General features: G+C 65.3%; 3 protein-coding genes across 4 annotated transcripts; 2 read left to right on the top strand and 1 right to left on the bottom strand.

Annotated features, from left to right (window-relative positions):
- Positions 1-634: 634 nt before the first annotated feature.
- On the bottom strand, positions 635-3,971 carry LOC114608401 (cytokine receptor-like factor 2). The gene is made up of 8 exons (XM_028752380.1): positions 3,843-3,971; positions 2,943-3,060; positions 2,619-2,782; positions 2,281-2,417; positions 1,898-2,060; positions 1,663-1,774; positions 1,317-1,401; positions 635-986 (listed from the first exon to the last, which is right to left on the bottom strand). Exons 1-8 carry the CDS (start codon positions 3,919-3,921, stop codon positions 786-788), a joined length of 1,059 nt encoding a protein of 352 aa, XP_028608213.1. The 5' UTR covers positions 3,922-3,971; the 3' UTR covers positions 635-785.
- Positions 3,972-4,679: 708 nt separating this feature from the next.
- Positions 4,680-8,359, top strand: LOC114608400 (granulocyte-macrophage colony-stimulating factor receptor subunit alpha-like). Of its 2 annotated transcripts, XM_028752378.1 has the most exons (12): positions 4,680-4,784; positions 5,548-5,613; positions 5,689-5,831; positions 5,932-6,049; positions 6,252-6,381; positions 6,821-6,990; positions 7,091-7,218; positions 7,306-7,335; positions 7,422-7,551; positions 7,867-7,963; positions 8,067-8,133; positions 8,222-8,359. In XM_028752378.1, exons 2-12 carry the CDS (start codon positions 5,562-5,564, stop codon positions 8,249-8,251), a joined length of 1,095 nt encoding a protein of 364 aa, XP_028608211.1. In that variant the 5' UTR covers positions 4,680-4,784; positions 5,548-5,561; the 3' UTR covers positions 8,252-8,359. The 2 variants fall into 2 exon arrangements, with proteins under 2 accessions (XP_028608211.1, XP_028608212.1); XM_028752379.1 differs by lacking the exon at positions 7,306-7,335.
- A 478-nt stretch (positions 8,360-8,837) lies between these two features.
- LOC114608409 (serine/arginine repetitive matrix protein 1-like) lies at positions 8,838-10,584 on the top strand. The gene is made up of 3 exons (XM_028752385.1): positions 8,838-8,948; positions 9,077-9,617; positions 10,153-10,584. The coding sequence occupies exons 1-3, from the start codon at positions 8,838-8,840 to the stop codon at positions 10,410-10,412; spliced, it is 912 nt and encodes a 303-aa protein (XP_028608218.1). The 3' UTR covers positions 10,413-10,584.
- Positions 10,585-10,964: the final 380 nt, after the last annotated feature.

The raw sequence follows: 10,964 nt of genomic DNA, 5'->3' as shown, positions 1-10,964 counted from the left end.
TTGCATGCTCATTTGCATACTCATGAGAAACCTGGCCAGAGTTGGGGCCATTTGCATATTCATGAGACCCCTCAATGGGGGTAATTTGCATAACCATGAGTCGCGGGATCATGGGGGTGGGTCCACCTGACTCGCGGGTGGGGTGACAGGAAACTGCCGTGGGGAGAAAGTCCTGCGCCCTGTGAAGCAACTAACAGGCCTCAGGCATCATCCCCCTGCCTCACCTTCCTTGCTATGGCCTGACAGTAAGTCCCATGATGCCTCGCCTGGTCTCGGGCAAAATCCCAGTGACATCACGCATTACCTCGCCCACCTGGGCTGTCAGTCACGTCAGGGGGCGGGGCCTGCGCCCACCCGTGAGTGTGACCGGCGGCAGGTCACTGGGGGCGTCACTTCTGTTTCCGAAACATGCGGCTCGAGTGACGGGCGCCGCGAGGCTCAGCCCCGCCCATTCCTGCCACATGACGTCACTTCCTGTCACCCAGGAGATGGGACACACTGGGGTTGGAGGTCAATGCGGCAGCATAGGGCAGGAGGGGACCCCGGACCTCCCCGCAACCTCCGTGTGACCTCAGGACCCCTCGACCCTGATCCTGGCGCGACCCAGTGACGTAAGAACGCACGCAAGCCAAGAGCCGGTTTCCACCTTTAACAGGAAGTGACCCTCGGACACCCGGTGTGCGCAGCATCTGGGGCGTGTCCTCGTCACCCTTCACAGAGGTCAAGGTGGGTGACTGACAGGCGGTGGGCGTGGCCCCAGTGCCAACCTATAGCCACCTCTGGGGTCACAGGGTCACGTAGCCGATGTCGTCCACCACAAACGTGGCCCCACCCACCGAAACCAGGACTCCACCCACTGGGCCCGGCATCGGCAGGGCGGGGCCGAGCTCAGGCTCTGCCCACTTTCCCTGGAGCCGGATGACGTCGTCGTCCTCCTCAGGCTTCGTGGTGGCGGGGGCGGCGGCCTCGGCGTCGGCGATCCAGGCCTGAGGAGGAGGGGCGAGGTGAGGGGGCGGTGCCTGGGCCTTAAATGCCTGTCAATCTAAACAGTAAGCGGGCCTCTGCACCTGCCACTCAGCAAACAGGAAGTGGGGAGCAGGGGGCAGGACCCGGGCTGAGCCCACTCCCCAGACAGGAAGTTGGATTTAGAGGTTGGGAGGGAAACGAGGGCGGGGTCTTGACGAGGGCGGGGTCAACGATAAAACGTGGGCGGGGCTCTGCCCACCAAACAGGAAGTGGGGCTTTGGCACACCCGGTGTCCCTGGAGATGGGCGTGGCGTCGCCCATGACCCCGCCCCTGCCCTGGCCCCGCCCACCTGGAAGTTCCCGCCGTGTTTCTCGAAGAGGCCTGGGAAGGAGCCGCGGGGGTCCGGCACACAGGGCAGCAGCGCCTCCTTCACCCTGGGGTCGGGGGTCGCAGGTCACCCCGGGGGTCACGCTGAGCCCCGCCCCCTGCCCCATCCAGTCACCTGACCTCTGACCCCGAGCATTTCTCAACTCACGTAACCTTTGAATCCTGACCACGACCTTTGAACCAACGCACCTACACAACACCACCCGGTCGCCTGACCCCTGACCCCCGACCCCTCCCAGGTCGCCTCACCTAGGCTGTGACCTTCCACTGAGCTGTGACCTCTGACCCCGGGTCCGCCCCGGCCTCACCTGCGCAGCCGCAGCAGCGCCAGGAGCAGCGCCAGGGTCAGCAGGGTCGCGAGGCCGCAGGCCAGGGGGAGGGGCGTGGGCGGGGCCGGGCTCGGGCTCGGGGCGCAGGAGGCTGCTTGTGGTGGGCGGGGCGTTGGTGAGAGGCCTTTTGTGACGTCACCCGAGGCTCCACCCACCCCGAGCTTATCAGTGAACCTGTGACATCACTGCAGGCCCCGCACGGCCTGTCACTCACCAGCGGGCCCCGCCCCCCACCAGTGCATCACGGGCGTCCACTCGCTCGCCTGCGCCTCGAGGCCGTAGTAGAAATCCTGCGGCCGCGCCCGCAGCCTGAGGTCGTAGCAGCGCCCCGGGTCAAGGCCGCCCACCGTCAGGTTGCAGCGCGGCGCCGACGTCGTCTGCGGGGACGGGGTCACGGGCGGGGTCACGGGACGGGGTCACAAGGTCATGGGGAGGGACAACGCGGCGTCGTGGACGGGGCTAGAACGCGGCGTCGAGACTCGGTGATGTCAAAGGTCGTGGGTTGCGTCACGGGGTGTGCAGAGGGTCCGTGGGCGGGGCTATGACGTCGGGCGGGTGACGGACAAGCCCCACCCCCGCCCTCCAGCCGTCACTCGCCTGCCACTCGGGGTCGAAGGCGTCGCGGTGCTGCACGTCATAGTCCAGGCCTGGGTAGGGGTGGGCGGGGCAGGACACGGCGAGGGCGTCGGCCGCGGTCCACGAGAGCGTGACGTTCCACGGGGGGCGGGGCTTCACTGCAGGGGGTGGGTACGGGGCGAGATCACCTCCGCGTCACCGGGTTTAGGGCGGGCCTGCTTCTGACCACGCCCACCGTTTGTGTCAAGTCGTGCACCCGGCCTCGTGCTATCCCCGCCCCAATCCACTTCCTGTCTACTGGCCCCGCCCACACCCACTTTCTATCCGCTAGCCCCGCCCCCCCACCCGCCGCTCCTCACGCCAGGCCGACGGGCGGCGACTCCGAGAGAAAACCTTGGACCCGCCTCCGTCGCTCAGTGTGATATTCAGAAGCCCCGCCCTCGCCGGGAGGATGCACCCGGAAGTGACGTCACCGCCGAGCAGAAGGTAGTGCGGGCAGGGCAGGGGGTCGCGGGCTCCGTAACTGTGGGGGCGGGGCGTCCGTGGAGAGGGCGAGGTCAGCGGGAAAGAAACCGGAAGTGAGGGGGCAGACAGGAAGTCCCGCCCATTCAAACGTGACTGACAGGCAGAAAGTGGCCAGCGTTAACGACCTGGAAGGAAGCACCCCCCACCCCGTCACTCACCGGAAGTCGAGGCTTAGGTTCCGCACCGCCAGAAAGGCGTGGCCGTGCTGGGTGGGGCCCCACGTGACCTCCACCGTCTCCAGGTCATGGCAGGTGATGTTGACGGTGAGGACGTCACCTGAGGGGGCGGGGCCGCGACAACCGTTACGTCGCTCCGCGCCTGGGGCGGAACCTTCTTGTCTTTCCTGTCACTAAGCGTCCGGTGCAGGACTTCCGGGGCGGAGACCTTGGATTCTCTCCTGACTTCTCCCACCGCTGGCCAATCCCGTTACTCCCCTGCCTCGGTCCGGAACCGAATCGCGCCGGATTTCCGGTTTCACGGCCCGAAATGACGTCAGGAGAGCGAGCAGAAGCGGCTCTTCCCCGCCCGCGAGGATCCCGAGTCCCGCCCACGGCCGGATGAGTGACGTCCCCCCTCCATCCCCGGCCTCGGCTCCAGACCCTCGGGCAGCAGCGGCCACAGCGGGTTATTTGCATATTCATGAATCCCACATAAATATTCAGGAGGGAAACAAAAGGGAGGAGCGGATCATGTTTATGCATGAAGCGAGAATGAATATGCAAAGAAGCAAGTCTTGGATCTGTAAGGGGTGGGGCCTCGCCAGCATGCAAATTATCCGCCGTTTACATATTCATGAGGCCTCCCTGCATAGTCGAGAAGCGAACCGAGCTCACGGAACACGCGGCTCAAGTTAATAAATGATGAACTAATGAATATGCAAAGCGGCTGATCAACGGTGCACCTCGCTCCCCAATTTCCTTACTAAGTATCTCCGCCCCGCCCCCGCCGCCATCTTAGCAGCCCGGTCCCGCCCCCGACACCATCTGGACTGCTAATTACCATACTCCCTAGTACCGCCCCCGCCCTCCTCTTGCCAGCCCGGCCACGCCCCCTCTCACCCGCACCCTGCGCCTGCGCCGGCGGCCTGAGGATCTGCGGCAGGAGGCTGACAGCGAGCAGCCAGGCCAGGGCCTGCATGTCCAGGGCAGGGCCGGGAGCGGCGTGCGTGACAGCTCGCGAGGCGAGCCGCGTGGACGTGGCCTCGTCCCCGGATGGGGAAGTCGCGGCCGGAAGCCGTGGGCGGGGGAGGGTCGGGGCCTTCGTGAGTGATGGACCAGGAGAATGTGGGCGGGGCCTTGGGTATGACAGGCAGATTTGTGGGCGTCCCGGGCTGGGGGCGGAGACTGGAGGCTGACGCGGTCTGTAGGCGTGCCCCGGGCTGGGGGCGGGCTTCGAGACTGACAGGAGGGTTGGGGGCGGGGCTCACATGATTGATTAAGGAGTGGGCGTGGCCTCGAGTGACTGACAGTCGCGGCACCAAGGAGGCTGGGCGGTCCCTGGGGTCTCGCCCAGGTTAGTTCTGTCATTGGTGGCGTCACGGGGTCGCGGTCATGGGAGGCGGAGCCACGAGTGACTGACGGATGAGGCCGCGCCCCAGGTGAGTGAGCCCGTGTGCGGCCACACTGTGCGGTCGGGGCTCGGAGTCCGAGGCTGAAGTCACACTGTGCGCGCCGGGCCCCGCCCGCTGTGTGACGTCACACCGGTCTCTGAGCGCGGGCGCAGTGTGCCTCCGCCCCGCTCACTGCGTCTATGACGTCACCCTCCCGTGCGGTCCTACTGTGTGCACTGACGTCACACCGCGTCCCGTGCGCGCTCAGCGTGCTGGAGACGCGGCGGCCACACTGTGCGCCCGGCCCTGGGCCCCGCCCCACCGCGACGCCCCCGCCCCCGCGTTGCTTCCCCTCCAGGTTTCCCAACGCGGCGATGAGGAAGCGCGAGTCCATCGGACGCACGGACGCAGCCGGAGCCCCGCGGCCATCGCCGGCAGCCCCCTGCCTCGGGTGAGCACCCGCCCTGCCCCGCGGTGACACACCCCTAGGCCCCGCCCACCCTGTCCGTCCCCTCGGTTCGACGCTGCGGTCTCGGGGGTCAAGGGGACCCCGGGCTCGAACTGGTTCAATCCGGTTGCGCACTGAGCTCCCCGCCCCTCGTGCTGCCCCACTGTGTCCCGGCGCTCATGCTCTTCCCTCCCGGGGGCGGACGCGCGAACCCACTGTGTGCCCCGGCCCCCAGCGCGCCCGGGCCGTGCGGGAGGACTTGGGCGGTCAAAGGTCGAGGTAGAGTCGGCCTGGGGGCAAAGATGGCGGAGAGGGGTCAGGGGTCAGCTTCTGGGTCGCAGTCTGCAGGGCGGGTGAGGGTCGGGGCTGCTCCGGCCTCGTCAGGTCCTACTCTGTGCTGGGGCCCGCGGGGCGCAGGGCGTCGGGAGCTGAGGCAGGGGGATGGCTCCCAGTGCGCAGACCCGCGGCGGCCGCAGGGGGAAGTGGGAAAGGGGAAGCGCGCGGCGGGGCCCCGGCTGCGGGGGGCGGGGGCTGGGCTCCGCCCAGTCCGGCCGCGGCCCCGAGTTTCCACCGCGGGCGCGGGCCTGAGGCAGGGGGATGCGGGCGAGTTAGCAGCGTGAGGCGCGGAGACGTCACCTCCAGCCCCGCGTGCGCTTGGTGGGCGGGCCCAGCGAGGGGGCGGGGTCGCACATTGCGGGGTCGGCCCCGCCCACCCGGGCGTGGTTAGCGGGACCCGCCCCGGTCACGCCCCCCGCTTGACGCACAGGCGACATCTCCACAATGGGCGTCACTCCTCTGCCTCAGCTCCTGCTCTGCTCTGCGCTGCTGACAGGTGAGGGGGGCGGGGCGGGGCCAGGGTCTCGGTGGGCGTGGCCGAGTCAGACCAGAGCCCCGCCCCATCCCGCAGTCGCGACGCCGCTGGGCCCCGACCTCGCCTTCAACCTGACCTTCGACCCCACGACCTGGACTCTGACCTGGGCGCCGGAAGACGCCGCGGTGACGTCTTGCACCGTAACCTCGCCGGGGGCGGGGCTGCGGCGGCGCGTCACGGTGAGTGGGCTCCGCCCCCGCCACAACCCTGCCCCGGCTCCATCCCGTGAGGGCGGGACTTCCCGTGGCATCACTTCCTGTCTACGCCCCGCCCCCGCAGCCCCGGACTGGCCGCTGCCGGTTCCCCCCGATGGAGCTGCACCGCGGGGTCGTGCTCGAGGTCAACGGCACGATCGGGGTCACGGCCGCGCACGGGACAGCGCGCTTCCTCAACGCAGGTGGGCGGGGCAAGCTGGTGACATCGTTGGCTGGCGGTGATGTCATTTGCAGTGATGTCATCGAGAGAGATGACATCACGGATGACATTGTTTGGAAAAGCCAGGGTTGGCGGTGACATCATCGAGGGGGCAGAACCTCAGGGGTGATGTCATCGCCCCACAGAGGCCATCTTGTACAATGGCGGCCATCTTGCCCCCGCAGGCGCGCCCGGCTCGGGGGCGGAGAACCTGACGTGCGAGATCCGCGCCGCGCGCTTCCTGTGCTGCGCGTGGAGGGCGGGGCCGGCGGCGCCCGCGGACGTGCGGTACTCGCTGAGTGTCCGCAACGCCACGTGAGTGATGGGGCGGGGCTTCGGGGATGCCCGTCAATCAACAGTGTGGGCGGGGCTTCAGCAGGAAATGGGCGTTTCCCGTGAGCATGGGGATGACATCATCATCGATGGCGTCACCGGTAGGGGTGGGGCCAGTGTGGGAACCTCCTGTCCTAAAGTACCTGTGCCCACCTGTCAACAGTCACAGGGGTCAGGGGCGGGGCCGGCTGAGGGCCGCCACGCCCACACAGGAAGTTCGACCGGGGTACAGGAGGGAAAACGAGAGGGGCGGGGCCTGGATAGGGACTCAGTCAATCAAAACTGGGCAGGGCTGCCCCCTGCGCGCAGTGACATCATTGATGACATCACTGGTGGGCGTGGGGCGGCGCCGCTGTGCGCGGCTGTGGATGACATCATTGACGACGTCATCGCCAACCCCGCCGCCCGTTCCCCGACACAGGGGTCACGAGGTCGCGCGCTGCTCCGCCCCCGCGGGCGGCGAGGTCGTCACACGGTGCCGGGCGGATGACCTCTCGCGGCTGCGGGGACGCGCCTACGTCGTGGTGACCGGATCAAGCCAGTCGGGGCCGGTGCGCTTCCTGGATGCTGTGCTGAACACCAAACTCATCGGTGGGCAGGGTCTCGGTGTGAGTGACGGGCGGGGGCGGGGCATGTGAGCATGACGTGGGCGTGGCCAGAGCGCGACTGACACCCGGCTCCGCCCCCACAGAGCGGCTCAGCCCCCCGGGCGCGGTCAATGCCTCCTGTAACTCCTCCCACTGCGCAGTGGACTGGGCCCCGCCCCCGACCCTGGCGGCCATGTCCGCCCGCGATTTCCGCTTCGAGGTGGAGTGGAAGGTGGGCGGGACTCCCACATGGGGGTGCGGTTGGGGCGGGGTCGAGGGTGTCACACCCACTCCGCTCAGACCCCGCCCACTCCCTCAGGACGGTGACCCCAGCTCGGAGCCCAGGAAGGTAGCGCGACCTCCGACCCCCGTGTGGGCGGGGCTTCGGGAGGGTGGGTGGATGACGTCACACCTACCGCAGGCCACGCCCCTCAGGTTCTAGTCACTGGCGTCACCGCGGTGACCTTCCCCAGCCCCGCCCCCCGCGGCCGCCACGAGGTCAGGGTGCGCGCTGGCGACGTGCGGAGCGAGCGCTGGAGCGACTGGAGCCCCGCCCACGAGATCGGTGATGTATCCAGGCCCCGCCCACTAAACCCCAACCCACATCCGCTTGACCCACAACAAGGAAGCCCCACCCACTTTGCCCAATTCCCGCCTACCAAACCCCAACCAGCAGCGGACTAACGTGAAGTCCCACCCACCAATTTCCTGTTTTGGAAAAGGGGTGGGGCCTGTTGATGAAGCTCCGCCCGTCGATTCCCAGGGGCGGGACCTCTACCGAGAAGTTCCGCCCCAGCTCACCCAAGACCACCGGGCTTCGGGGGCGGGGCTTCCTTCGGGTGACCCCTGACCCGTGCTTGCCCCACCCCCTCCCGCGCAGGCCCGGATCCCGCTCCTCTGCCCGCTGTCCTCCTGTACGCGCTGCCAGCCTGCGCGGCCCTGCTGTGCGCGCTGGCGCTCGGGGCGGCGTGCCGGAGGTGAGACGGGGGGATGACCGCGAGCACTGTGTGAGACAGGCAGGGGGATGACCGCGAGTGCGGTGTGAGGCAGGGGGATGACCGCCGTGATCCCTGACCCCAGGCTCCTCCTCCCCGCGATCCCTGGGATCAAGGACAAGGTGTCGGACAACGAGCACCTGAACCCGGAGGTCAGAGGCCGCGGGCTGGGGCGGGGCAGGTGGAGGGGCGAGGCCTCATTGACCCTGTGACCTCTGACCCCGCCCCCCGCCCCCGCAGGTGCTGAGGAAGGATCTGCTGCAGCCGTAGCCCCACCCACGGCCCTGACGTCATCAAGGAAGTCCCGCCCCAGGCCGTGATTGACAGGCCGGCTTCGGGGGGGGGAGATTTATTTTTTAATAAACGTGTTTCCAGGACGCTGTAGTGGGCGGGGCCAAGTGATTGACAGACGACGTCCGGGGGAGGTAGTCGTGGCCTCAGCCGAGGAGCTGGGGAAGCCCCGCCCCATCCCGGCCACACCCCCTCCCCCGCCTCAATTCCAGCTCCGCGCGGAAGCGGCCGCATCAGTCACAAGTCCCCTCGCCTCCGCCCATCTCCAGGGAAACAACTAGAACCGGGCATCGCGGCCATCCCCCTGCCTCCACTCCGCCCCGAGGAGACCGTGCGCGACCCCCTCCTCGCCGTCGCGGTGGCGTCATCGGGGTCGCGACCCCAGGCGGTGACGTCACAGTGGTCGTGTCCCGCCCCAAGGCCCTGACCCCGCGCTCCCTCAGTCGCTCGGTTATCTCAAGAAATTGCTCAATGAGGGGGGTGGTGACTGGAGTCCTCCCCGCGGTCCGCGCGACCCCTGACCTCTCCGGCCGCGGCGACGGCGCAGGCCACGCCCCCCATGCGCATGCGAAAATTTAAAAATGGCAGGGGAGGGAACCGGAAGTCCTGCCCTCACCAGTCAGTCATCCCCGCCCTCACAAACCTCAGTCCCTGGCCCCGTGGGAAGATGGGAGACGTCAGACGTCGCGCCACCCGCACCTGTCTCTTGGCCTCGTGACGTTACCTGACGTCAGTGAGCGCCCAAGCCCTGCCCACCATTACGGAGTTTAAGCTGGGGGCAGGCTCTGCTGTCCTGATTGACAGCTCAGTGCCCCGAGTGACCACGCCCCCGTCTTTTCCGGTGACGTCAAAGGGCCGCGGCCGCACCCCCGACTCAGCTGGGCTGAGGTTCCCGAGGAGGGAAAATGCAGCTGTCAGTCAACCCGGAGCCACGCCTCCAGGTCCCCTAGACCACGCCCCCAGCAAACAGACTCCTTACAAACGCCCAGCCACTTGCCTGGCCATGCGCACTTCCAGACTCCCCGCCCACATCGCAAGACCCCACCCTCATCCAATAGAAACCACGCCCACAGACCCGACCACACCCTCTCGGTCTCTTCCCCCAACAGTCAAGGGCCACAGACCCCAGACCACGCCCCGTCCGCCCAGGCCACGCCCCATAGGCCCAGGCCACGCCCCCAGCACGCGGACAGGGCCGTGGAGATCCGTGAGTTATTTAATTACAGAACTTCAGCCGGAACTGTTTCTGGAGCGAGAAGCTCTCGCTCCCCAAAAGTCCGAAGGTCGTGTCTGAGCGCAAAGAGGGAGAAACGCCTCCAGAGATCAGCTGATGAAGTGTCACACGGTGAGTCATACATGATAATACTGACAATATATGATAATATATACTATCATATGATAATATGTAAACACACTGAGAGAGCCGAGCTCTGCTTGTGTTAAAGCAACAACAACGTTTTATATAACTTGAGGCTGTTAGCCATTCCTTGAGGCAAAACTTTCCAGTGATATTGCTTCATGGTTTCTCAAAATTACAAAAGCAAAGTCACCGAATGTGAACCTCCCGCCTTCACCGGGCTGTAAAGGAACGGCTTAAAAACCGTCTTCTAGGTCTGTGATAATTCTGTATGCATTTACTGGGATGGCAGCTGGAGTGGGCGAGTCAGGCTGTGGGGCCCCACACGTTTCATAAATCTTAAGTTTGAAATTTGTCTGGATTAATGGAATAACCTGTCCCTGTGTGAGAGAATCAGATGAAGGCCAATCTCGTCCTCTCCCACACCAGTTCCTCTGTCAGCAGGCAGAGAACGGTCTCGATCATCCAAGCAAACCGCACAGACCGCTCACGGCCGCCGCACTCGCTCCGTCTCTCCCCGCAGGGTCCTCCCCAGCTCAGGGGACACTCACCCACGCGCGACGGAGCAGAGCACCCACCACTCCCCCCGAGGGGCACAGACGGTCCCCGGTGTCCCGCCCGAACAGAGCGAGCGCGGGCCGGACTCGGGCCGACATCCTCAGGCACCACAAAATGAAAGTAGCACAGGGAGCTGTGAAAGCAGATCGGTCTCTAAGTGAAAGTACCGACTCACGAAGACACAATCGGGGAGGGAGAGCGTCTGGACGAGGTGTGTGTGAGTGAACGGCGAGGGCGGCCTCAGTTCCACGCCATTCAGGTCTCATTTTTAAAACATTCCACAGCTTGGGGTTTGTTGTTTTCTGTTCCTGGCTGCTGCCTGCGGCCTTCCCGCCCGCCCCCCTTTTCAAAGACTAAATACAGAGAGTGCATTAAAAGAGTGGTGGAATGGTTGAAATACCCGCTTCTGTTTGGTTTTTTTTCCCCACCCCTAGGAATACCTTTTCGTAGTGATTTGTTTTCACTTTGGCCAGAAAATAATTATTTTATGCACTGCTTTCTCTTGTTCTCCTGCGTGTGTGTGTGTGTGTTCGTTTATTCCAAGTTGGTTTTATTTGTTTCTCTATATTTTTTATTTATTTTTTGTTCTCTTTCTATCAATACAGGATCCATGTCTCTAAATAACTAACCTGCCCTTGAACTATGTAGAGCAGGTCAGCTGTGATCTTTGAGCATCAACCACCTCCTTATCTGCCTATTTCCAGCTCATGCCAGCCAGAGTTACTGAATTTATGCAGTCTAGAGTTTATCGAGGCAAGCAGGGACACACCTGGGGTC

This window comes from Grammomys surdaster, unplaced genomic scaffold, assembly GCF_004785775.1.
Source record: "Grammomys surdaster isolate TR1022 unplaced genomic scaffold, NIH_TR_1.0 125896, whole genome shotgun sequence".
NCBI classification, from domain to species: Eukaryota; Metazoa; Chordata; class Mammalia; order Rodentia; family Muridae; genus Grammomys; species Grammomys surdaster.
This window is presented reverse-complemented; position numbering and strand designations above follow the sequence as displayed.